This window comes from Ranitomeya variabilis, chromosome 2, assembly GCF_051348905.1.
Source record: "Ranitomeya variabilis isolate aRanVar5 chromosome 2, aRanVar5.hap1, whole genome shotgun sequence".
NCBI classification, from domain to species: domain Eukaryota; kingdom Metazoa; phylum Chordata; class Amphibia; order Anura; family Dendrobatidae; genus Ranitomeya; species Ranitomeya variabilis.
Genome location: NC_135233.1, coordinates 1,000,179,659 through 1,000,207,495, shown reverse-complemented (window position 1 = coordinate 1,000,207,495; position 27,837 = coordinate 1,000,179,659). Strand labels below are relative to the sequence as shown.

The following is a 27,837-nucleotide window of genomic DNA, read 5'->3' as shown; positions in this document are numbered from 1 at the left end:
CACGCATGGGATTGCACTTTTTTTGCAATTTCACAGCACTTGGAATTTTTTTCCCATTTTCTAGTACACAACATGCTAAAACCAATGGTGTCGTTCAAAAGTACAACTCGTCTCGCAAAAAATAAGCCCTCACATGGCCATATTGACAGAAAAATAAAGTTATGGCTCTGGGAAGGAGGGGAGCGAAAAACGAACACGGAAAAACTGAAAATCCCAAGGTCATGAAGGGGTTAAATATAAAATATTTTTTTAAATATTATTTTGTGATGTGTTTTAAAATATTTTTACTTTTTTACTTAGTCCCTTTATAGGACTTTACTTCATACCTCTGATTGCTGTAATAAACCACTGCAATGCAGGAGCATTTCAATGGTTTATAACTCAGTTTTGCACTGACAGAAGCTTTGGGCATGGTCTAAGGGCTTGTCGTAGCCTGGTGGCAACGACGTCATGGTGGGGGCACCAATTGGAGGGTAGAGGGAGTCCTCTCCCTCTGCCTGCCTTCTAAATGCTGTGATCATTTTCGATGGAACCATTTAGTGGGTTAAACTGCTGGGAGCAGTGCGGGCACAGTCTCTGGCAGCGAGTTCCGGGTGTCAAATAGATCCCGAAAAATGAAAACATTACAGGTCTCGGAAAATGGCGACTAAAGCAAAACATTTTTTTTTTAATAAATTTCAGAATTTGTTTCACCATTTTAAATAAAAACAAAAATTATACATATTTGGTATCTGCGCATTTGTGCTGAACTGGAAAATCATATTGCCAGATCAGTTTTACCATACAATGAAAATGGTAAATAAAACTAATAAAAAGCATTGTGGAATTGTACTTTTTTTTACAATTTCAACACACTTTTGAATTTGTTTCCAGTTTTTCCAGTACACTATGTGGTAGAATGAATGGTGTCATTCAAAAGTACAATTTGTCCCGCAAAAAAGCAAGCCCTCATTCAGCTAGGTGGTTGCAAAAATAAAAAATAAATGGCTCTTGGAAGAACGGGAGGGAAAAAAAGAAAAAAAGAAAATTGCCCGGATTAAAGGGGTTAAAATCCTTGAAATAGCCATATAATAGCAGCAAGAGAGCTCCCTGTAGGCTTCGTTAATCAAATGTTCATGATAGGGTTACTAAGAAGCTAAAAAAAATCATATTGATAAAATGTAATTAGGGTCAGGGTTAGAGATGGGCAGACACCTGGATGTTCCGATCCAGCGAGTTCGGCCGAACAGTTACAAAAAGTTTGTACACTTGAATAGAGGGCCCGAACATCCAGTGTTTGCCACGCTGTCATGTACATGACAGTACGGCAAACACTGCTTCTGATCAGCGGTAAAATCATCACCGCTGGTCAAACAGCGAGACAGCCGAGACCCTGGAGATTTTCCAACACTGGGGGGCGCTATACCCTTACTTTTCAGTACCGTTAAAAAGCAGCACTAAGGAATAAGTACCCTTAACTGCCACCACTAAAAGGCAAATCCGAGAATAGGAGGAAAGCATAAAGCTGCAAGTGCTTCTCACAAAATTAGAATATTATCAAAAAAGTTCATTTATTTCAGTTCTTTAATACAAAAAGTGAATCTCATATATTATGTAGAGTCATTACAAACAGAGTGATCTATTTCAAGCGTTTATTTCTGTTAATGTTGATGATTATGGCTTACAGTCAATGAAAACCCAAAAGTCATTATCTCAATAAATTAGAATAATTAACAAAAAACACCTGCAAAGGCTTCCTAAGCATTTAAAAAGGGCGACTGGATTCTCACTGACTCTTTCTGTGTTTCCTTCATTTTTTTTTTCATTACACATGTTTTGTCACCTTGATTCATTATATAGCAGTGCTCCCATTTGGCTTATTGTATACTGAGTGTTTGACCTTAATATCACTTAAAGCCATATATGGATGGGTATTGTAAGGAGGAAGACCGGATTGCGGGTACTTGTGCCAGATCAGGTGCGGAACTGCTGAGGCTGCGTCCCATGTTGCCCAGGGGAAGGCAAAAAGGCCCTGACAGTTTCCTTGACCCGGAAGCTGGGGGCGCGGTTGTAAGTAAAAGAGTGCGCAGTGTCGGACAGTTTTCCACTGGCTGTGACAGAGGCAAGGTGCGTGCGCAGCGGGCTCCGAGGGGTGCACAGCCAGGCTGCCACAATACGCGGCCGATCCAATGCTGAGATGCTGCCGGAGCCCACCGCAGTAATAAGGAAAGAGCTGGGAGCCCTGTTCCGCTAAGCGCCACACGCCAGCCTAAGAGCCAGGGCAGGGCCCTCATCGTCGGACCGTGGTCTTCAGGACCACGTTGGAGAAGCATCGCACCAGCTGTTATCGGCGCTTCAGTCTTAGCAGGAACAGGCAGCACGCAGCACAGAGAGAGAAGCGCTCCAGCCCTTGAGCACCGAGGCTGCGCTGGCAGGCGTTCATGTTCCCCCACCGTGACCAGTGGGTACTGCAGAGAGAGAAGTGCAGGGTGCCCGGTAGCTGGCAGAGAGCGAGATGCCGTGTGCTTCGTGACCATGAGTACAGTGCCTGAGCCGCAAAGAGAGAACCGGCTATTGGACAGAGGTTTGCGGCCCACCTTAAAATCAGACGCCTTCCCGCCTACAGAGGGCCTTGAACGTGCTGCGGCCTTGTTTGCTCCGACCACATATGTTCATGGACAGGGGCTTAGTGGAAGGTACCGGACACCAACCGCCAAAAGACGGACCACCGTTACCAGCTGAACCTTCTTGTACCAGCACCACGCCAGCCATTGTTGGTGCTATTGACTCCCCCGCAGCATTCACAAGAACTGCCGTTTTCTGATTCATTGTTCCTTAACTCTGCATATCCTTTACAATTGGACTGTTATTCTCCGCATTTAAACCTGCACCTCCCTGCGAGGAATTAACCTCCCTATTAAATTAAAACTGTTACATTTGTTAACCCTTGCTATGCATTCTGTCTGTCACTGCATCCTGCAACCTGCTTACAGTATCACTAGCATTTATGCCTGGTGCAATATCATGGAAGTTCGATAATGCTTAGTATATCACACCCCATTTGGATAGTTGGGTACTTTACCCTTATAAACTTATAATGACAAAGTATACTTAACTGTACAACCTGGGAGTCTCACTCCCTCTGAAGAAGCTGATGCGAAACGTGCATTGGGGATTCCATCCCTCTGCACCCAGGTTGTACAACATTTAAGAAGGGATTGTGCAAATAATGGACAGCCTCTTTAAGCAACTGCAAAATAAAATGGGGCAAACTAATTAATACTGCTGGAGGACCAAGATCTGGACCTATGTAAATTATCTTAAAGTTGACTTGTGAAGGATATTTATGGCATTACCATAGTTTATGCCATACATTTCTGATAGATGCACCTCTGGGACCTGCACCTACAGTATCTCCACAATGGGAATCCCTTCATCTCCTATTCTCATCAGTGAGTGGATAAGTGGCAGCACATGCTATGGGAGTTCCAAGTACCGCTGAGAGTATTTGCTTGACAGTATTTGGAACTCTTATAGCAATGAATGAAGGCTGGAATGAGGGATTGGGGGACCCCCTGTACTGGAGATAGGTGGGTGTCCTAGAGGTGAGACCTGCATCGATCAAACAATTATGGGATATATCAGAAATGTCACGTAGACAACTCTACTAATGCATGTAAGTTCTGAAAAGCTCTGGTCTACTTTACAACAGGCACATTTTCTTTCCATGCTTTCACCAGTATTAGCTGTTCTTTACTTTGGAGGAAAAAATTCAAGTGTGAAGTACACTAAATCTCTTAGATTTGATCCCTTATTTTTGAAACATGGCATTAAGTTACCTTATAATGAAAAAAATATGGCAGCTGAAATGCTCCAGTTTCATAATAAATTCTCTGTTACAATTCAGGGAATGATTCAAAACACATAAACAATTTATGTCCTTTCTTTAGATCTTTTCTCCTAACCAAGAAACATTGAGTCAAATCATCAATGTAATTCCCCTACAAAAACAAGTTTCTCATTGTCAATGGGATTGCCAGTAAAAGCTGAGTACACAGTGCTTGACTTTCTCCGGCAGCCCCGTAGATATTGCAGGAAGTCGATTCATGTGCCTGTGCCTGCCATGTGCCATATTAGTGGGTGAGCTATTAAGGAATAGTCACTGAGTTATAATACTGTGACTATAAGTTTTGATTAATAATAATAATAATTTTTACTTGTATAGCGCCAACATATTCCGCAGCACTTTACAATTAAGCGGGGACATATACAGACAAATTCAATACAAGTTAAGACAATTTAAACAGTGACATTAGGGGTGAGGTCCCTGCTCGCAAGCTTACAATCTACAAGGAAATGGGGGGACACAATAGGTGAAAAGTGCTTGTTATTTCAGGTCTGGCAATTATAATAAATAGGGATTTTCATATAAAGCTGCATGATCCGGTCATCAGCCCGTGTGTTTAAGTGCAATAGTCAAGTATCAAGTGCAGTTATCATGTGCATGGAAGGGTGTGGAGACAGATGAATAGTAGGGTGCATATTCAGAATAATATTTGGAAGGAGGGAACAGGGCAAAGTTAGTTTACTGAGTAGTTGATGTGGTAGGCTTGTTTGAAGAGATCGGTTTTCAAAGCGCGCTTGTATAGGTCGGGGCTAGGTATCAGTCTGATCGTCTGGGGAAGTGCATTCCAGAGAGCTGGCGCAGCACGAGAGAAGTCTTGGAGACGGAGGTGCGAGGTTAGCCTTAGGTCATTTGTAGAACGGAGGGCACGTGTAGGGCAATAGACAGAGATGAGAGAGGAGATACAAGGCGGTGCAGAACTGTGGAGAGCTTTGTGGGTGAGAGAGATGAGTTTATACTGGACCCTGTAGCGAATGGGTAGCCAGTGTAATGACTGGCACAAGATGGAGGCATCGGTGAACCGACTGGACAGAAATATGACCCTGGCTGCCGCATTCAAGTTGGATTGGAGAGGAGAAAGTTTGGTAAGAGGGAAACCGATCAGAAGAGAGTTGTAGTAGTACAGACGAGAATGAATAAGAGCGACAGTAAGAGTCTTAGCAGTTTCAAAGGTGAGAAAAGGTCGGATTCTGGAGATGTTTTTAAGATGCAGGTGACAAGAGCGAGTGAGTGATCGGATATAGGGAGTAAAGGAAAGTTCGGTGTCAAATATGACCGCAAGACAGCAGGCATGCTGCTTGGGAGTTATGGTTGAACCCTCCAGGGTAATTTCGATGTTAGGTAGAGTGAGGTTAGTAGAGGGGAGAAACACAAGAAGTTCAGTTTTGGAGAGATTTCGTTTCAGATAGAGGGAGGACATGATGTTAGAGACAGCAGACAGACAATCCTTGGTATTTTGAATTAGGGTAGGGGTGATATCAGGGGAAGAAGTGAATAATTGGGTGTCGTCAGGATAGAGAGGATACTGGAACCCACATCTGCCAATAGGGGCAGATTAGACGGGAGTGGACCAAGCGCTCCAGGAGTGTAGAGATGAAGGAAAGGTTAGAGACAGGTCTGTAGTTAGCTGCACAGTTCTGGTCTAGACACAAAAGTATTGAGGCAAGCATATTACAGTAAATAATAAATAGCATGTATCCTAAATGGAGAAAAAATCCAATATGCAGAAAGGACTGATGAGGATCAGCTGCAGGAATATAACGCAAAACAACCAAGAAACAACAGCCATAAGGATCCTATATGAAATGATTTTATTTAAACAACATTATAAATACCAAAAATGAACAGGTGGAAAAGCATAGGGGAGGGGGGCACCCATAAAACCATGACTAGGCCAAAACACAGGACCAGGTGTCCACTCAGGTAGAGTGAGGTTAGTAGAGGGGAGAAACACAAGAAGTTCAGTTTTGGAGAGATTTCGTTTCAGATAGAGGGAGGACATGATGTTAGAGACAGCAGACAGACAATCCTTGGTATTTTGAATTAGGGTAGGGGTGATATCAGGGGAAGAAGTGAATAATTGGGTGTCGTCAGGATAGAGAGGATACTGGAACCCACATCTGCCAATAGGGGCAGATTAGACGGGAGTGGACCAAGCGCTCCAGGAGTGTAGAGATGAAGGAAAGGTTAGAGACAGGTCTGTAGTTAGCTGCACAGTTCTGGTCTAGGCATGGCTTTTTAAGTAAATGGCATGTTTAAATGAGGAGGAAAAGATACCTGAAGAGAGAGGTTAAATATTTTAGTCAGGTGAGTGGTGACTACTGGTGAGAGAGACTGCAGGAGATGGAAACAATGGGGTCACTGTTGCAGGTTGTAGGCTGAGCAGAAACGAGGAGCTTGGAAACTTCTTCTTCTGAAACAGGCTCAAAGATGTCTAGTGAGCTTGAGGTGTGGCAGGGAAGGGGGTCCAGGCACTGAGGAGATTGGGCTGAGATATCCTGATGGATGTGGTTGATTTTTTCTAGGAAATAAGTGACCAGATCCTCACCGCTGAGGTTGATGATGGGGGCCTGTACTTTAGGTTTCAGGAGGGAGTTTAAGGTTTCAAAAAGTTATTTTGGGTTGTTGGATAGTGAGGTGTTGAGGGTGGGGAAGTAGAATTGTTTGGCCAGATGAAGGGCAGAGTTATAGGTTTTGAGCATGAACTTATAGTGGATGAAGCCTTCTGCTAAGAGAGATTTGCTCCACTGTCGCTCTGCACACCTTGAGCAGCGCTGAAGAAAGCGTGTTTGCATTGTGTGCCAGGGCTGCCATTGTCTGTGCCGAGTCTTTCTGGGTGTAGAAGGTGCTGTTTCATCTAGGGCATTCTTCAATGTATTATTGAAGTGTGGCAATGCTAAGTTTGGACAGGAGAGGGAGGAGATGCGGGCTAAAGATATGTGGAGATTGCCCATAAGCTGCTGGGTATTAATGGTATGTATATTCTGATAAGTGTTGTAAGTGGGGGTGTACCTGGTGAGGAGGAGACAGTTCTTGACAGAGAAGGAAAGAAGATTGTGGTCCGAAAGCGGGAGATAGTAAAGTTGTGCAGCGAGCCGGGACGGGAGAAATCCAGGTCCAGAGTATTCCCCTCCTCATGCGTAGGAGAATTAGTAAACTGTGAGAGGCCGAATGAAGAAGTTAGAGAAGTGGTCTAGAAACTGGCGGGAGGAGCCTGTAGGGCAATAAACAACCGCCACTCGCAAGGAGAAGGGCTTAAAGAGTCTGATGGTGTGGACTTCAAAGGAAGGAAGTGCAGCGCCCCAGAGTCCTGGTCGTTGCAGTAATGTTGTTCTTCCACCAGGGGGAGCGATATTACGTCTGAAGGCAATAAAGGAGATCCTCTGTCCAGGTATCACTAACCACACACAACACACTTCACACTCCGGCCGCCAGGGGGAGCAAAGGTTCTATTTATTAGGCCACTCCTCACAGTTAGGTAAAACTGGTAGTTGGAGGGAAAGTTAGAGAGTTCCTGGCTGGGGACCGAGACGGAAAGGTCTCCAGGTCGAGCTGGCTGGAATGATTTCCAGTCAGATCCAGACTGCGGTCTGAGGAGGACGAGGGTCCACGGAGCTGCGCCTGCCCAACGTGCGCAGCATCCTAAGAAAGAGATATAGAAGAGAAGTGTATTGCAGTGAGTGAGAAATGAAGGCATAGCAACAAGTGGATACCAGAGAGGAGAGTGGCCGAGAGAAGCTGCATCCTTCTGGTGTGCGATCCGGTAGCCGGAATACCAAGGGAGTAAGTGCTCTACGCCTTGCTTCAGAGACCGGCAGGGCAGGTGATTCCAAGCTGCCTGTCCGCCCTTTATACACAGGAGGCAAGGTGGCATCCTTAAAGAGGCTGGGGTGTGCTAGAGTCCCTAACCAAAGTCTCAAGTCACCGGTCATACGTGTTTTGTTCTATCCGACCACGGGGAACAGTGAGAGGAGTTAAGCCCCCGTCACACTAAGCGAGGTCGCTAGCGAGATCGCTGCTGAGTCACAAGTTTTGTGACGCAACAGCGACCTCAGTAGCGATCTCGCTATGTTTGACACGTAGCAGCGACCAGGCCCCTGCTGTGAGATTGCTGGTCGTGTCGGAATGGCCTGGACCTTTTTTTGATCGTTGAGGTCCCGCTGACATCGCTGAATCGGTGTGTGTGACACGGATTCAGCGATGTCTTCACTTTTTTTACTTTTACAATGGTAACCAGGGTAAACATCGGGTTACTAAGCGCGGCCCTGCGCTTAGTAACCCGATGTTTACCCTGGTTACCATCGTAAATGTAAAAAAAACCAAACACTACATACTCACATTCCGGTGTCCGTCAGGTCCCTTGCCGTCTGCTTCCCGCACTGACTGACTGCCGGCCGTAAAGTGAAAGTACAGCACAGCGGTGACGTCACCGCTCTGCTGTTAGGGCCGGCACTCAGTCAGTGCAGGAAGCGGAAGCCGGGGGACGCGAAGGTGAGTATGTGCTGTTTGTTTTTTTACATTTTACACTGGTAACCAGGGTAAACATCGGGTTACTAAGCGCGGCCCTGCGCTTAGCAACCCGATGTTTACCCTGGTTACCCGGGGACCTCGGCATCGTTGGTCACTGGAGAGCTGTCTGTGTGACAGCTCCCCAGCGACCACACAGCGACTCAACAGCGACGCTGCAGCGATCGGCATCGTTGTCTGTATCGCTGCAGCGTCGCTAAGTGTGACGGGGCCTTAAGAACGATGAGGACCTTATTGGAGCTTATGCAAGTAAGGACCTACTGTGTTACTGTGCGCATAAGAAGGCTATTGAATTCCACCTGGATAAGGGGACTCTGGATTTGCCTTCAGACCGGCCGGACTCTGCCTACCCTGTGGTCCGTACCCTGGACTGTGGACACTGAAGCCTTCAGTAAAGGTAAAGAGACTGCAACCTTGTGTCCTCGTTATTCACTGCGCCTTACATCATCCACCATCCACCATCCACACTCTGGGAAGCCCTGGGGATACACTTCACCTGTGTGAAGGTATACCATCAAGCTGCCATAACATCACCCCAGCGGACCCCCAAGCAGCGTCGGTCGCCCTGACCAAATACCACAGGTGGCGTCACAAACACTTCCCCTTTAAAGACCTTTCCCATATATAAACTCTTTCACTGGACACCCCTGAGGGCCACGGACCGGATCAGCCACTGTGACATCCCCCGAACCGAAGGACCCGGTACCGAGTACCCCATTGCCCTACCCTGGGGGCGATCCAGAAATGTAAGTGAGGGGACCAGGGGGATGACCTGGAAAGCACATTGTGATGAAAGGAGCAAACCAGCACCTCAACCCTGTCTGTTCTCAGGTCTGGTGGTATGTGAAAATTTCAGCCCACCAAACAAGAGAGCGGCAGCGGCGGTGGTGTTTGATTGGATCATCCTGCATGAAACACTAGAGGACTACTTAATTGGTAAAAGAGAAAGAAACAAAGAAAAATGCTTTCATTACTCCATAGAATATTACAGATTTGGTGTCTATATGGCTGCCATAAAAGGCGCAGGTCAGCAACAGTGATAGAGGTACAGTTCCCTAGTACAGATTTCTTTAGAATTTTTACTCGCTTATTGAAATTAATCAGGGGCACTTGACCTCTGTAATCTGAATTGTAATACAATTCTTTGATTTCTAATTTAAATGATATGGATGAGTAATTTTAAAGGGAATATGTTAGCAGGTTTTTGCTATGTAAGCTGAAGACAGCTATAGGGATTAAAACAGATTTTAGTGATGCGGCTCTTACCAAGCTCCCAGGTTTTATTTGCTTACAATGATTGTTTTAGCTCCTGGTGCTAAAACAATCATTACTGGCACACATCAGAGGTGCCTTGTAGTCACTCATCCCTCTCCTGTACCAGCCAGCTCACTGTCTATGGACATTGTATACACAGAGCATGGTATGGGCGGGGATAGCTTTTCAGTTCTGCTTCATTGCTAAAGGTACCTTCACACTAAGCGAAGTTGCCGGCCGTAAAGTACAGCACGGCGGTGACGTCACCGCTGTGCTCTGCTTTCACTTTACGGCCGGCAATCACAGTCAGTGCGGGAAGCAGACGGCAAGGGACGTGACAGACATCAGAAGGTGAGTATGTACTGTTTGTTTTTTTTACTTTTACAATGGTAACCAGGGTAAACATCGGGTTACTAAGCGCGGCCCTGCGCTTAGTAACCCGATATTTACCCTGGTTACCACTGTAAAACATTGCTGGCATCGTTGCTTTGGCTGTCAAACACGACGATACACGCCGATCTGACGACCAAATAAAGTTCTGAACTTTCAGCAACGACCAGCGATATCACAGCAGGATCCTGATCGCTGCTGCGTGTCAAACACAACGATATCGCTATCCAGGACGCTGCAACGTCACGGATCGCTAGGGATATTGTTTAGTGTGAAGGTACCTTAAGTCTAAAAACCGCTGATTGTGTCAGAACGGCTCCACCCAGTAATCTAAGTGCTACATTGTTGGATTCAGCTTTTCTTTGCTACATCGTACTGCTCTCAGATGAGATAGCAAAATCCTGCTGACAAATTCCCTTTAAGCTTTTCTGTAAATGCAGAATATGGCAAAACAATAGGTCACATGCATCCTTGTTAAATCCCAAACAGCTGATTTTCCATGGGAGGCCATAACCATCCATTTTCTAAGCAGCGATCACTATAGGTCAAATGTAGTATAACATGGCAGAGATTAAGATGACCGTCCATGTTACACCACTCAAGTCCAAAAAAACAGTGCAGCTGTCTGTTCTGGATCATGTTGGGCTGTCGAGTGGCCAAATTGAGCCCTCTCCTCTGTGACATCAATATATCCTAACTTAATTTCTTAACTCACTAGTCTTTGCTCATAACCATCTATGTTTTCAGTTGTAGGCCTGGTACCACCAGAATTGTAAATAGATTGTAATAAACACTGTAAAAAAAGAACAAATACCTGATGCCTGATGCATGGCAGATGATTCTTCCTTCATTCTGTCTTGGAATGTTTTCAAGACAACTGATTTCCTTCATTAAATGGACATGGTCCTCTCCATTTGTCTCTTCCCTTTGCTCTGTTTCTATTTGAATTAAAGGCACCTCCATAGGTCCACTGGAGGAACCGAGCTGGTGAAGTTTAGATTTATTTACAACTATCATTTCTTGAATGTCTATAGATTTGCGTCCATTATTATTTTTAAAGCTTCCCCTACTTGTGCTCTCATATGAATCCTGATGTTGGACTAGCAGAGATTTTCCACTCTTAACAATGTCCACAGCTAGCTTGTTGGCATATCGGTCTACATGCGCCGGTGAACCCTTGGGTGATGAGGACGCCTCTGCGTCTACACTATCAGTTCTGTCTGCTATGATTTTATTCTTGCGCATTAAAGCCTCAATGGAACTGGACCAGGTTTCATGGATTAACACATCTGTAACTTGGTCAGTCTGGCACCTTTGGTATAGACAAGAGTCTGATTTGCAAAGATTTGTGGATGAGATGGAATTGACAGGTTGAATGTTGAGAAAATCACGTGAACCTCTTCTTGAAAACCCATCAAGAGAGTTTGCTTTAACTGGAGCATTTACAGTGAGACGTGAGCTAGACGATCTGGTGCAAGGCATGGAAGATTGGCGGAAACAGAAAGGTGTGCGAGAGGAAGGGGGCATTAAATTATTTGTCCATTCTGCGGTATTTCTGCTTGAATAAGTTTCCTTACTTTCCTTGTCTATTTCCTTTAACATGAATCGGTAAAACTCTTCAGTAATACTCTCGGTGCTAGACTGTTTGGAAAGGCAGGTGGGTTTTACATTCAAGTGACTGTTTCTCCTGGAAATTTGTTGTAAAGCAGAATTCAGAATACTGTTTGCATTTTTCCCAGCATAATAGTCTAGCAACAACTCAAATTCTCTTCCTTCATTTTCCATCTGATTTACCATAAATCTAGAAAATTCATCAGTAATACTTTCACAGCTGGACTGCTTAGACATAGAACTTGTTCTACTGAATGGCTGTCCTAGCATGTTCCAAGGGCCCAAGGTGTTGACAAGACTTTTAGTATCTGGATCTTCCTCGGGAATGCTTTCATAACTAGATGCTTTACCTCTGCTCCATCTGTCACAGTGTAATCTGTTCCTTGACAAGTTCTGCCCCTGCCATAGAGGATCTGCAACTGATGACTCAGTTAAATTCATTATTTTAGAGGCCACTTCATTGGCGAAAGCGCTGACAGGGTCCAGGGCATCATCAAGGTTGATGGACTCATCCACCACTCGGTTCATGAGCCGTTCTTTAAGCTCTGGGTGCTCATCTGTCTTCTTTTTTATTTCACTGAGTCTTGGAGGCCTGTGCCTTCTCACTACTGACCCACCTGAAGCTGGATCTTTTTTTCTTTTCACTGTCCTACAAGGTGTCATCAAACATTCACTTCCTTTGGCCCATGCACAAAACCAAGGTTGCTTCCCGTTGGAATTCTCTAGACAAATAGCGGCTATTTCAGTGGCCATAGAAACCACAGTTTCTGACAAATCATCTGCAAAGTCTGTTAAACAGTAATTACTGACAGGGTGCTTTACAGTAAGTACAGCCTGAGAAGGGTGCAACATGTTACTACTCCCCAATGGTAGGTTCAGGGAGAATTCTTTGGCTACATGCATCTCACTGTGGAGCTTTTCTTGACTTCCTGAATCCATAGCCACATCCATGGATCCTTTGTCTGACACACAATACCTACAGTCATCATCTATAAGAATACTTTCCCTGGCTCTTTGATCATTGTGGTGTTGTTTATAGCGCTCCCTCCTCAGACATTGCTTACTGCATGATGTTTTCATTTGGGCTTGACTACTTGCACTGCAGTAAGTGTCTGCTGGGAGGATATTGTTTACACTCACTTCATTTGGAGGAAGTTTGAGTGTAATTGGTTCTGTTTTTGGCTCAGGGCTGCTACATGATTTGGTTAGCTGGCTTTTATTCCTATGAGCCGGTTCTTCTACTTGACTATTTCGTCTTTCTAACGCTACAGATTTAGTACTTTCAACAAATGCATCAGAAGGCAAGTCTCCGCTTTTCACAAGATCACTCATCTTTTTACAAGTGAAATGCATCACATTGAAGAGAAGTTCAGTAGTAGTTGCTACAAAATCATGGGATGTAGTAGCGCAATGCTGAACTTCCACACCTTGCACTGACTTCTCAGCTGAGTGCCTTAAGATGGTATCAGATAAATTATGAGCTAGGTCATCATTCACCACGTCGCCTACATGGGCCAGTTTAGCAGAACTTATGTTGCTCAGGATCTTCTGGTTTATAGACTCAAGAAACTCCCCTACATTCTTATATTTACAGAGACTGGTCAGTACTAGAGCTGCCTCTTTTAGGAGGGTGTTAGCAATATTTTCTTTGAGTTTTTCCATACTGGTTCCCATTGCAATGCTGCAATGTAGTGCTACAGCTGTTGATGCATCAGCTGCCAGCAAAAGTCCACTAGATGTGGCAGGATAATGAGTTTGTCTTTGTTCCCCTAGGCCACAAACAGCTATGGCACTTGCCATCTTAGTCATCTCACACAAAGCAGATGGAACAGAAAATCCAACACTCTCTATATTACTGGGATATCCTACCATATCTGCGAGGTATTCTTCCATTCTATAATTCTCTTCTGCATAAGAGTTTTCAGAAAGTTCTGAATTATTTCGATCTGGAGGCTGTGGACTTGAAAGTGTGCCTATGACAGATGCTGCACATGCTAACGCTACTTCTAAAGTACTCTGTGTGGAGCTCGTATCCTCATCTGTCCAATGATCAGAACTGTTTGCAAGGTTCTCCTGCTCGGGCCAATGTGATTCTTCAACCCATTCTGTTGGGCTGTCACAACTATCAGGGCTCTGTACTATAACAATTTTTGGAAGCTCGTTCCATGAGCGAGATGTAGCTGGAGAATCTTCTTGAAAAGAGAAACCAGAAAGGGCAGAGTCACCAGCCGATATAGAAAGAGCTGCCTCCTTGGGGAAAGAGTTATCTGACTGAGACAGTCTAATAAATGCATCCTGTAATACACATTCTGCTAAATTGGTTGCATATTGGCCTGTAGTTGCGGGGTCTTCAAAAGATTCTGTGCAGTGATTAGCTTCGCACAGTGAGCTTTGTAGTCCAATACTTTCTATACATTGAAACTCCTTTCTTTCAGTTTTACACTCGAAGTTGATTCCCACTAGAGAAGCTCTTCTTCCATCAGAGTTTCTTCTCATATCCTCTTTAGACTTCACTATCACATTAAATTCTTCTTTTCTAAGATCTGTCCTTCCAATTTTTCTGTTCTGAAATTGTTCAGCTGCTTTTCTTTTTACTTTCTTGATATCATCAGGAGGTTCTACAAGAAAAGTGGAAAAATGTAGGTCAGAACTTTACTAAGCACATCGTCCATGAAGACTAATAAGATCACAAGACACATAAAGCACCCAAAATATATTTCACCATGGGATAACGGTCCTACTAAAATCAACACTATCTCTGATGATAACCACCTCTGCTCTTAACTTTTAGATTGTCGATATTTTGGAGAAGACTTTAAGTTAGTTACACAGTTCCATATTTTATTTTCGCTCTTCATGCTGAATTTGTGAAAAGATGAACACCAGAATGATGAATAATATATATTCTACATGAAAGGAGTACTGGAATCTACACATGGGAAAATAAATGAACCATGAAAGTTTGGAACCCATGAAAATTGAATTATATATTCCCATACATCTGATGTGTCCCAGGTTCAATAAATAATACTGTCCTAATGACTGCTTTATAACTGTAAAGATTCCCGCATTTCCATGGTGCAGTGGTTTCATAGGATATAACTTTTACTAGGTTAACAAAGTGAATCTTAGATTTTATACTTAGGTCTTCCTTTGATAAGTTACAGAAATGTATAGCTTTGTATTTCATGTTCATGACATCATTGAAAATAAGTGAACATTTGTCATGTTATTCTGAGTAAATTAGTATACTTAAAAGTGATTTTAAAGGGAATGTATTACCTATTCTATTCAGTTAATTAAAACCAGACATTTTCAGATTATAGTTTTTTTTCCATGGGGACGACACCTATCTTTCCTAAGCTATTGTTTCCAGCACTTAGTGATATGCTTTACAGCAGCCGTATGAACCATACACAGCAAGTCTGACAATGGCTCATTGATTTCTACAGTAGAGTATTCTAGGCATGCTTTTTGATCTGAGAAGAGCTCACATGTGCAGAATAGGGGGAGGAGGTGAGCTGTGATATCACCTGTTGTGAAATGTGGATTCAGTGCTCTACCATTACTGTACATAGAAGTATTAACTCTCATAGCTATGCTGTAATTATAAAAGGAAGCAGATTAAAGGCATCTGTAGTATGAATCTAATTGTATGCTGAGAATCCAGACTGAAAATGCAAAGATTTTAGGATTTAGAAGCTTTTTTCGGATGATCACTTTAAAAGTACCGTATATACTCGAGTATAAGCCGAGAATTTCAGCCCATTTTTTTAGGCTGAAATTGCCCCTCTCGGCTTATACTCGAATCATACCCAGATGTCGGCAGGGGAGGGGGAGCAGTAGCTGTGTAATCATACTCACCTGCTCCTGGCGCAGTCCCTGGTTCCCCGGCGCCGGCAGCTTCTTCCTGTAGTGAGCGGTCAGATGATACCGCTCATTACAGTAATGAATATGGACCCCACTCCACTCCCATAGGGGTGGAGCCGCATATTCATTCCTGTAATGAGCGGTACCATGTGACCGCTCAATATAGGAAGAAGCTGCTGGCGCCGGGGAACCATGCCAGGAGCAGTTGAGTATAACGCAGTGCGTGATATGCACCTGCTCCCCGTTCCACCACCGCCGGCCGCAGCTGCGTCTTTCCGGTCCTCTGCACTGATGCTCAGGTCAGAGGGCGCGATGACGCGATTAGTGTGTGCGCTGCCCTCTGCCTGAACAGTCAGTGCAGAGGATGGGGAAGATGCAGCAGCGGCCGGCGGTGGTGGAACGGGGAGCAGGTGAATATAGCAAGTGCCGGGCGGCCTGAGCAATGAGAGGTGAGTATGTGATTTTTTTTATCACAGCAACAGCATAAGGGCAAATGTCTACATGGAGCATCTTATGGGGCATAATCCGTGTTTGTGCAGCTTTATATGGGGCAAATATCTTTATGGAGCATCTTATGGGGCCATTATCGTTTGTGGAGCATTATATGGGGCAAATATCTTTATAGAGCATCTTATGGGACCATAATCAACGTTTGTGCAGCATTATATGGGGCAAATGTCTGTATGGAGCATCTTAAGGGGCCATAATCCACATTTGTGCAGCATTATATGGGGAACATTTTAATATGGAGCATGTTATGGGGCCCATCATAAACTTTACGGAGCATTATATGGGGCTCCTAATTCAATATGGATATTCAAAAACACTTAACCTACTGATGTCTCAATTAATTTGACTTTTATTGGTATCTATTTGTATTTTTGACATTTACCGGTAGCTGCTGCATTTTCCACCCTAGGCGTATACTCGAGTCATTAAGTTTTCCCATTTTTTGTGGCAAAATTAGGGGGGTCGGCATATACTCGGGTCGACTTATACTCAAGTATATACGGTGTATGCAAATAGCTATGTTCCTCACTGTTCCATGCTTGGTTGCTTCTTAGCCTTTTTCAGTTTGACCACAACTTGGACCTATTGGGGCATATTAATGTCAAAGAGGGTGCCCCCTTGTTTGCAACCTCCCTCTGTTAACCAAAGTAAAGAGGAGAGGCACTGCACTGAGCAACTCCTGCTATAATAGAGACTGCATGATCATGTATTATATTGTCACATACTTATTTATCTTCCAGGTGACTATTTGACTGCATTTTCCTAAGCTATATTAGCTCTTTAACAACGACTCTTCCTTTAAAGCTAGTGGGTAAAAAACCCCCTCATATTTCAGAGACATAGGCTGTCATTTCCATTAGTCACTGATAACTAGACATTAGTGTTCTTGTCGATTTCCAGTGCAAAGAGCGAATTAAGCAGTACATCATCTACATAAGCAGTTCATCATCTAAATACAAATTAAAAAGCTAATTATCCAGTGGTGCTTGAAAGTTTGAAACCCTTTCAGAATTTTCCATATTTTTGCATAAATTTGACCTAAAACTACATCAGATTTTTACAAAAGTCCTAAAAGTAGACAGGGAACCAAATCAAGTAAATGAATAAAAAATATTAGACTTCGTCAATTTTAAAATGAGAAAAATGATCAAATATCGCATGTCTGTCAGTAGCAAATATATGTGAATCTTTAGGATTAACAGATAATTTGAAAGTGAAAATAAATAATTAAATGACAATTAGATATGAGTGGGAGATCTGTTTTATTTACAGAACAACGCTATATCAAAGTCTCATTTTCACAACACGTTTGTGGAAGTGTATCATGACATGAACAAAGGAAATTCTGAGGATCTCAGAAGAAGAGATGTTGATGCTTGCCAGACTGAAATATGAAACAAAACCATATCTAAAAGGTTTGGACTCCACCAATCCAAAGTCCACTAGATTGTGTACAAATGGAGGAAATTCAAAACCATTATTACATCGACTGGAGAAGTCAACAATAAAGATCACTCCAAGGGCAAAGCATATAATAGTCTGCAAGGTCACAAAGGAACCCAAGGTTACCTCTAAGCAACTAAAGGCCTCTCTCACATTAGCTAATGATAATGTTCATGAATCCATCATCTGGAAGACACTAAACAACAATGGCGTGCATTGTAAAATTGCAGGGGATAGTCATTGCTCTCCAAAAGAGCAGTGCTGCAGTTTGGTAAAGACCATCTGGAGAAAAAAAACATTGCATTACAGCACAATAACCTCTTATAATCTGTAATACATGATGGTGGAGGTATCATGGCTTGGGCTAGTGTTACTGCATCTGGGCCGTGACAGCGTGCCATCATTGATGGAACAATGAATTCTGAAGTATACTTTGAAGCATACTAGCAAATTCTAAATTAAAATGTCACCATGTCTGTCCATCAGTTCAATCTCAATAAAACTGGGTCATGGAACAAGACAACGACCCAGAGTACACGTCGATCTCCAGAATAATGGTTAAAGAAGAATAATATTCAAGTTTTGTATTGGCCAAGTCAAAGTCCTGACCTTAATCCTATAGAAATGTTGTGGAAGGACCTGGGGTGTGCAGTTAATAGGAGAAAAGTCATCAACATAACAGAGTTGAAGCAGTTTTGTAGGAAAGAATGAGCTAAAATTCCTCTAAACTGATGTGAAGGACAATTCAACAATTACTAGAAACATTTAGATGCAGTTATTGGCAGATTCTGAAAACAATGGTTCATATGATTTTTCCACTGACATCCATGTGACATTTGATCATTTTCCAAATTTTAAAAAATAATAATATTTTGACTTATTTGTTTGACTTAGTTCTCTTTATCGAGTTTCTGTGAAAATCTGATGTAATTTTACATTATGTTAATACAGAAATATGAAAAACAAGGATTCACAAATTTCCAAGTACCATTGTACATTATTGTGAGAGAGGTTATACTTAGTACAAAACTTAGTACAAAACATAAAATATGCAGAAATGTATTTTCCCTGGTGACATCAAGATATACTTGGGCCCCAATTCATCTGTCTTTTGCATCTTTTTTGGGTTAAGGTTTGTATTTCTGGCAGTTTTATTTTTGCTCCAAAAATGGCTTTTACGTGGTTTTTACATTAGTTTTTTCAAGCCTCATCATTTTTTCCTTAACAATGTGGGCATGGTTTTCATTATTCAGATGTGGTTTTCATTATTCAGGTGTCTTCAGCTAATTCATCAATTCAATGCATTCAAAATGGTAAAATAAAAGCAAAAGCCACAATAAGAGGAACTAGAATCCCTCCAAAAAATTCAAAAACTCACACAGCAAAAAAGGGGCAGCAGTATTTACCTGCCCAGGTCTAAAGGTACCGTCACACTAAACGATATCGCTAGCAATCCGTGACGTTGCAGCGTCCTCGCTAGCGATATCGTTTCGTTTGACACGCAGCAGCGATCAGGATCCTGCTGTGATGTCGCTGGTCGCTGAATAAAGTCCAGAACTTTATTTGGTCGTCCGATCGCCGTGTATCGTTGTGTTTGACACCAAAAGCAACGATACCAGCGATGTTTTACACTGGTAACCAGGGTAAACATCGGGTTACCAAGCGCAGGGCCGCGCTTAGTAACCCGATGTTTACCCTGGTTACCAGCGTAAAAGTAAAAAAAACAAACAGTACATACTCACCCAGCGTCATACCTCCCCCAGCGTCTGCTTCCTGACACTGACTGAGCGCCGGCCCTAAAGTGAAAGTGAAAGCCGCTCTGCTGTTAGGGCCGGAGCTCAGTCAGTGTCAGGAAGCAGAGGCTGGGGGACGCTGGGTGAGTATGTACTGTTTGTTTTTTTTACTTTTACGCTGGTAACCAGGGTAAACATCGGGTTACTAAGCGCAGCCCTGCGCTTAGCAACCCGATGTTTACCCTGGTTACCCAGGGACCTCGGCATCGTTGGTCGCTGGAGAGCGGTCTGTGTGACAGCTCCCCAGCGATCAAACAGCGACGCTGCAGCGATCGGCATCGTTGTCGCTATCGCTGCAGCGTCGCTTAATGTGACGGTACCTTAAGAACTAATGAACGATCAGGATGCAGCAAACCCATGTAATAAAGATAGCGACAACACAGGTGCAAAATACTGATAAGACAAACACTCACAACCTAGCAGTTCATGGAGGGGGTGATTGCATAGTATTAAAATTGCACACAAAAAAGGCTTGTATAGGGCACTGGTCACACATAGCTAGTGCACAGTGTCTGGCTTGCAGCCTATTAGTGACGCCTATACTATTAGATTAGGCGGACTGCCCAGCACTATATAAGGGCACCCCATGAGGACAGATACCCCAGTTTACAAGGCCAACATTAATAGGCCTGGCTGCACCATGAATATATAAAACATGCAAAAAATATATATAATATATGAAAGGTATTGGTCGATATTTTTGTTAAGATATGTAAGCTAAGGGTCCTTACACTTGTGAGTACTTACACTATAAAGCCATCTTTATTACATGGGTTTGCTGCATCCTGATAGAGCATTAGTTCTGAGACCTGGGCAGGTAAATACTGCTGCCCTTTTTTGCCGTGTGAATTTTTCGAAATGGTAGATAGCCGATAGCCGAGAGTTGCTACTGTGCATGCGCGGGCAGTGCCATCTTGGAGGAGGAATTTTTTTTTCTTCTCTAGTAAGATGGCGCTGCCGCCACATGCACAGCAGCAGCTATCGCATCATAGCTAGACACCGATAGCAGCTACTGCGTAGGCACGGCAGGCGCCATTTTCAAATTGAGTTTTCTTTTTCTTTCCTGTAGCTGAATAATTTGAATAAAACTTATTATTCGCACATAAAACATGTGATTTTGCTGCAAAGCAGGTGCCACGGTTGGTATCTGCCTGAAGAAGCATTTTTTTTTAATGTATGTGCAGATATTCATTATGCAAACTAGGGGGCAGGTCAGTGAGGGATCAGTGACCTGTCAGCAGTCTGCATTATAAATATCTAATCAGAGAACTACATACCCCAACCCCGCCTTAGGGCCCGATAATCTCATTAACACAAAACTGAAAATAAAGATTAACAACCAAGATGGATTTCATCAACCAAGGTATCATTTTAATCCATATAACGGTGCTGACCTGACACTGTGTGTAGGTTACTGTGCATAATCCTGCGGACAGGTTCCCTTTAATGGGGTTGCCTTGCTCATTAAGGGCTTGTCCAGGACTTTAGTATTGATGGCCTATCCTTAGCATAGGACATCAATGTCTGATCGGTGGTGGTGTGACATCCACCGATCAGCTGTTCCAGATGTTGGTGGTAGCTTGAGCTGCTCAGTTACGGAGCTGCAAAGCATTGCTCACTCGACTGTATAGGGGCTGCAGCCGGATTCTGCACATCTGCCCCCTATTCAAATCAATAGGGGTGAATGTGCAGCACCCAGTGGTGGCCACTATTCTGTTGACAGACCTGTGCTGAGCAGTTAATTGATGACCTATCTCTAGGCCATCAATGTTAAAGTCCCAGACAATCCCTTTATTGGTTAAAATTGAAAAGTGTTTGTAAAAACAAGCTACTTTGCAACTTACCTCTTATTAAAAATTCTATCAGTTCTTAAGAATGGAGAGATTTATAATTATTCACTGCTTATTGCCTAAGTTGCAGCCCACCTTTGAGTGGCCAGTCTCCTAGGCAAGGCGTGCATGCTGTTTGCTCTGCAGCTTGCAAGTGCTGCTCTGAAGCTGGCTGGTTCTCTAAATCTGGTGTGGTGCTACTCTCATGTTGCAGAAGAAAAACTGTATCTGTTAGCTGTATCGGAGCATATAGATCAGAAAGTAGCACAACAATACCACTGGTCTGAACAGTCAATCTTCAGAAGTGCACCACATCCCAGAAAGCAGGAAGCCAAGAGGCAGGAGAGCTGTGCACTCCTTAAGACAGAAGTTGAGCACACTCCTTTTATGATACTTGCCTCTCTTGCAGACTTCCCCTTCGCTATCGTCTTCTAACTGTTCAGAAGCGGTCAAAAAATCCTCTTCTATCGATGAAACTGAGCAGTTGGTGTCATCCTCAGCTCGGAGTGGGCTTGTGTCAGGTAGTAGATTGTTCTCTTGGGCTAACTCCAATCCCAGAAGAAACTTGTTCAGTTCCACTATGATGGCATTTGAGCTGTTTTCCATTTTACCTCGTAGCAGTAGACAAACTTCATCTGGCTGCCAGACCTCAAAGACAATAGGGAATACTTGTGTCACTAATGCTGAAGCCACAATTTATTTTTTTATAAACTAGCATTATTCAATTATCAATTCATCTATCAGTTATCAATTTATTTATCAACAAAGCGTTACTTGTTTCTGCACAAATCGTAGCAGCACATTGGAGTATTTGAAACTTTGGGACATATTTTATTAGAGAAAATGGCATTACCTTCAGCTTCTAATTCTTTTTTTCCAGCCTTCAGACTTTTAATCAAAAGTTAGTCTAGGATAAAACAGTGAAAAATCCACAAGGAGGAAGGGTGACTGTGAAGAACCACACCTCACAGCCTGCCTGACGTCACTAATACCTCGGGGATCACGCGGTACAGTCTCCCCACTTTTACCAACGTGATGTTCCACACCCTCTGGAGATACATAATGTCAACTTGACACAGGGAGGCACGGGGAGTGAGAGAGGGTGGCCCATATGACCGACGACGTGTTACACCACTCGCTCAAAACCCTCACTGACTGAGAGACCCCTTTCACTAGCACCAGTGAAACAGAGCCCTGCCAGCCCGGTAGGACTGCAACCAGTTCCTCGTTTGCTATAAGCCCGGTCCGTTACCAGAATTATATCGGACTAGACTCCAGCTCCAGTAGCATAAGATGTTAAACTGAGATTTGAGGATCGAGATAAAAGAGCAGCCCAATTAAAATAGAAAAAAACACTGTTGGTCTACATGCACCTTCAGCCATGAAATCTTGTCACATGGGATGAGACATTATTACAGAATGGAATATTTACAGATATGAGCAGGGGAAAAGAGCCATGGAAGCTCCCCTCCCCCCAAAAAAAATAAAAATAAAAAAAAATAAAAATATTCGGCTGGGTCCTTTCAAAGTAATTTTCCTCATATGGAAGATTTAGATTCCCCTTTCACTGTCCTTCAAACACAGTATGATACCCCAACCGAGAATTCCTCCACAGTACCCTCCACAGGCACTGTAGCCCACCTCAACTCCCCCGGGAAAGAATGGTGATTGGTCAGGCCAACACAGTATGATCCCACAACTGTGACCCCAACAAAACACTTAACGCAACCACACATATCACCACACTGTATAATTGTCCCCTTAGCCCTCCAAACAGTATAATGGCCCCCACACAGCATGATGAACCCCACACAAACCATTCTGTGTCCATTAACTGATCAATATTTCTGCATTGATGCCAATTTATTTTCTTAACCTAAACAACATTTTAGAGGGTTTCAGCTTTCAAAAGAATAATTTATACAACCAATGGCTGAATTTAACGTCAGGCTATAAGCTTTTATTTACATAACATGGATAAGCGACATAACTTCTGTCAGGGAGTGTAGACAAAACACTATATACACAATGGTTATACGTGTACAATGGGCAGATATGCAAATACGATAGTGGTAGGGCAAAGTATGCAGAATATAAGAGTCAGTTATCAGTCTATCAGTCAGATGAAAGGCCTGGCTTGTGGGGGAGGGACTGCCACGTCGGAGTCTGGTGGTCCCCTCTGTTGCTTGACTTCTCTCACACGATGTGTCATCACAACCTCCCCAGAGAAAAACCAAGCACATGATTCCACTATTTCATGCAAAGTCATAGACAATGAATGTAGATGAGATCAAGCGTATGCACTTCTGCTCCATTCAAGACTGTCAGCAATTCCTGAGTTGTAGGGCCACAATCTCAGGATCAACACCCAGCATATTAGATTCACAGGGATCCGTAAAAATTCCTGAACTCTATGGATAGGTGATATCTTAATGTTTTGAGAACAATCCATGGGCATTGATGGCCAACATTTGGCTCTCCAACCCATGAGAAAGAATCCTGGCGGCCACTGACTATCAAGGCTTGTTAGAAGCCAAAGATCAACAACAGCACACAAAGCAGATTTTGGGGACCGAAAAATCTCAGATTGTCATGGCATGGGTTATGCTTCAAGTAATTATGCATCAAAACTCTGAAATTCATCTTACAATGCAAATCACTGAGCATGACTGTACAATGCTCATAAATAAACAAGGAATATGACATTGCTCCAAAAATGTCTATATGTATTATCAAAATAGAGATGATTACTTTCAGTTTATGTAAAATGGATTAATGTTTTGCCCATTTTATGATATTTTCTTGTTTAAAAGATGTCTCACCAATTTTTTTTCCTAATTATATATGTAATATAATGAAAGTGTATTGGAATGCTTTCTGATCGCTTTCTTCCCCGGTATCCAGCTTCTATCCATGCCTCTTCTGGTCAATGTGACCACTCTGCCGCTTTCCCCTTTCATACACCGTCTACTGTGTGAAGCAGTTGCTGCTTTTACCATGTAAGGCTACTTTCACATTTGCGTTTTAATCTGCAGCGTTTAATCCGCAAACGCAAGGACACGAAAAACGCATGAAAACGCGTGTAAACGCAGCATTTTAAAACCGCTTACGGTTACCGCATGCGTCATTAAAACGCTGCGTTTACATGCTTTTGCGTGCGTTTTCCATGCGTTTGCGTTTTTTGTGCGCATGTCGCAAAAATTTACTAGAGAAAAATCTAGATCACAAGAACCAGCCAATGGGACTACAGAGGGCGTGTATTATGTGAAATCTATATATAGACCCTAGGACAGCTGAAATCTTCAGATTTTGCTCCTGTATCCTGTGACAAGATGGATCTTCACATGGATAGCTTTTACTTCAAACTGGATCTGAGCATCAAGATTTTTCTGGCATGTGCGTTTGCTTGGGAGCAACACCGAAACCGGGAAAGACAGAGAAGGACACGGCGTAGGCGGTTTTGGCAACACCCCATTGTAGAACTGCGGGAGAGCCGTGGTGCATATCACACCCTGTATGGTGAGCTCGATGAGAACCCAGAAAAATTCCCGGAATATACCAGGATGTCACAAGACTCTTTCCGGGATTTGCTTGATCGTGTCCAAGGAGCCATCCGGAGACAGGACACACAGCTCCGTAGAGCCATTCCACCAGAGGAACGTCTCCTGGTTACCTTAAGGTACGTAATAATTCTAAACAAAAGCTACCCATAATTTTTGCATGTCTGACATGTATTTTTGGCTTTTTTGTAAATTATTTATTCTTTCTACAGATTTCTTGCAACTGGAGAGAGCTTGTCATCTCTTCATTTCCAGTACCGCCTTGGGATTTCCACGCTGTCCGGAATTGTTTTTGTCACCTGCCGGGCTTTATGGAACGTTCTCTGTGAGGAATTTATACCCATACCCACGGAGGACATGTGGAAAGAAATTGCTGAAAAATTTTGGACTGTTTGTGATTTTCCCAACTGTTTGGGTGCGGTGGATGGGAAGCACATCCGGATTATCAAACCAGCCAGAACGGGATCACAGTTCTTCAACTACAAAAAATATTTTTCAGTAGTTCTTATGGCAATAGCCAATGCGGACTGTCGCTTCATTGCTGTGGACACTGGTGCTTTTGGCCGTGGCAACGATTCACAGACTTTTAAAAACTCTGATATGGGGCGACGTGTTTATGGCAAAAAATTTAATTTCCCACAGCCACGACCACTCCCCTACACTCAAGGCCCACCGCTGCCATTTGTAATGGTTGGGGATGAGGCCTTTCAGATGAGTGAAAATCTACTGAAGCCCTATTCAAGTCGGGACTTGAACCGCACAAAACAGATCTATAACTACAGAGTAACCAGGGCACGCAGAACAGTAGAGTGTGCCTTTTGGATTATGGTGTCCAAATGGCACATTCTAGCAACTGCAATAAATCTAAAAATGGAGACAGTGGATGAGGTGGTTAAAGCCTGTGTGGTTCTCCACAATTTCATTCTGGCTAAGGAGCGACCCACCATAGAACTTGATGAACCTGTTGCAAACCCTTTGCCTAATTACCGTCATCACCCGCTGCGGTCAACAGTTGAAGTAGGCCACATGCGGGACCAATTTGCAGCCTTTTTTGATTCTGAAATTGGACGTGTGCCATGGCAGGACAATATGGTGTAAAATGTACTGCTGGCTTCGGGTCTGCAAAGTTATGTTTGAAATGTTAATGTTTTTTATAATAAAATAATTGTGTTTTACTTTCTTCACCATGTCTCCTATCTATTTCCTTAACAAACCACTTTGGGTTTTGGGGCTTAGGTTGTTGACGTCATTGAGTGCTGTCTTGGTTCACCATTAGCTATTTGCCGCAGACTGTCTAGACGATGTCTGTTATTGTCGCAGTAGTTGTCCAGTACTTAACATCAGTATTTGTAAGCCAAAACCAGGAGTGGTTGTTAAATGCTTTTAGTGGTGCATATGTGTTTATTGAACTTTTCCTCACATAGTTTCACTCCAGGTTTAGGCTTACAAATAGTGCTGTAAAATACAGAGCGAATACTGAGAGTGTGACGGCAGCCTAAACCACAGATCTATAGTCATCAAGTCAGGTGTCTGAACTAATGAATTCATGATGCTAATTGCTCTTGAATTCATTTTTCCTGACACTTGTCCGGGTGAGTATAGATATGCCATGTATGACGTACATTGTCCCTTCACTTTGTGTGAAATATATGTATATGTACCCATAAGATAAAATGGAGGTAATACAATGCATTTCTAAAATCAGCAGGTAAGGGGTCATAAATAATGTTTCTGATAAGACACGACCTGTTGAGTATACTTGTGCTGTGTATTACCACCATTTTGTCTTCTGTGTGCGACCAAAAGTCCCGGAGTAAACAGAAAGAACTGTTTTTGGAGAAAATACAAGTGTTATTTTTGGGGGCAACCTCATATCTCTCAACCAAACACACACCAAGCTTCAGTGTTCTGCTAATTAAGTACTGGAGGTTGGAGGTGGCCCCCAAAAAAGTGTTTGACGCATTATTTGTTATTGGCGCACGGTGTGTGGTGACAGCGGCGAAATACACAATTAACCAAACCTTATTGGGGCAAAACACAGGTTTATTAAACACACAAAAACAAAAAAATTAACTGCACCTGCTTGGGGTTGAGAGCCGATATTGTGGGGTGTCCAGTTGTGAGGTCTGGCTTATTGTAGCCGACATAGGGGTGGCAGGAGAAGGCGCTATGAAACTGCTGGGGTCAGGAAATTCCGGGATTGGGCTAGACACATGAGAGGGCTGAGACACACTGGAAGGGTGAGACAAACCAGACATTACAGACACATTGGGAGGTGAGGGGGGAGGGATAGCTATTGTTTTTTGCTTTTTTTTGCCTTTCCCCTTCCTTGTTTGGCGCGGGTTCGTTGTTGTGGTGGCAGGGAACACCAGGGCAGGGTCCGGCAACGGCAGTCTTGTGGTGGTGCCAGGAAACGCCAGGGCAGGGTCCGGCAACGGCAGTCTTGTGGTGGTGCCAGGAAACGCCAGGGCAGGGTCCGGCAATGGCAGTCTTGTTGTGGTAGCGGGGAACGCCAGGCCAGGGTCCTGCGGCGGAACTCTTGTGGTGGTAGCGGGGAACGCCAGGCCAGGGTCCTGCGGCAGAACTCTTGTGGTGGTAGCGGGGAACGCCAGGCCAGGGTCCTGCGGCGGAACTCTTGTGGTGGTAGCGGGGAACGCCGGCCAGGGTCCTGCGGCGGAACTCTTGTGGTGGTAGCGGGGAATGCCAGGCCAGGGTCCTGCGGCGGCAGCATGGTGGTGGCAGTGGAGGAGGCCCAAGCAGGAGCAGCAGTTGTCATGGTGGTGGCGGTGGGCTGACCCACTGCACTGGGCATGGTGGTGGTGCTATAATACGGTCCGGCAGTGTTTGGAATGGAGGTGGCCGTGCAGTGGTATGCAGCAGATGTCGGCATTGATGTAAAGCGTGACAGTGTGGGCACTGTTGGAAATGCCCCCACTGTCTGCTGAAAATACCGACTCTGCTGCATAGCCTGCACGTAAGCAGCATTGCAGGCCTGCATAACAGTAATCTGGAGCTCAGGACTAAGGTGTTCCGACATGCCCTGTTCTATCTGATTAAAAAAATGATGTGCTGGCCTCTGGAGGTCGGCTTTCTCTTGGGCAAGGGCTGTGGTAACCTCCTGGATACGTGTGCTCATATGACTAATGGCATTATCCAGTCGGTCACCC

The 27,837-nt window shown here is 43.7% G+C and overlaps 1 protein-coding gene across 4 annotated transcripts in view; it reads right to left on the bottom strand.

Annotated features, from left to right (window-relative positions):
* SPHKAP (SPHK1 interactor, AKAP domain containing) overlaps positions 1 to 27,837 on the bottom strand; it is a 450,379-nt gene that overhangs the window by 33,292 nt on the left and 389,250 nt on the right. For all 4 annotated transcript variants that reach the window (XM_077291146.1, XM_077291148.1, XM_077291147.1 and 1 more), the window contains 2 exons: positions 21,509 to 21,758; positions 10,869 to 14,283 (listed from right to left, as the gene is read on the bottom strand). In XM_077291146.1, coding sequence (XP_077147261.1) covers positions 10,869 to 14,283; positions 21,509 to 21,758 — 3,665 coding nt within the window. The remainder of the gene's footprint in view (positions 1 to 10,868; positions 14,284 to 21,508; positions 21,759 to 27,837) is intronic.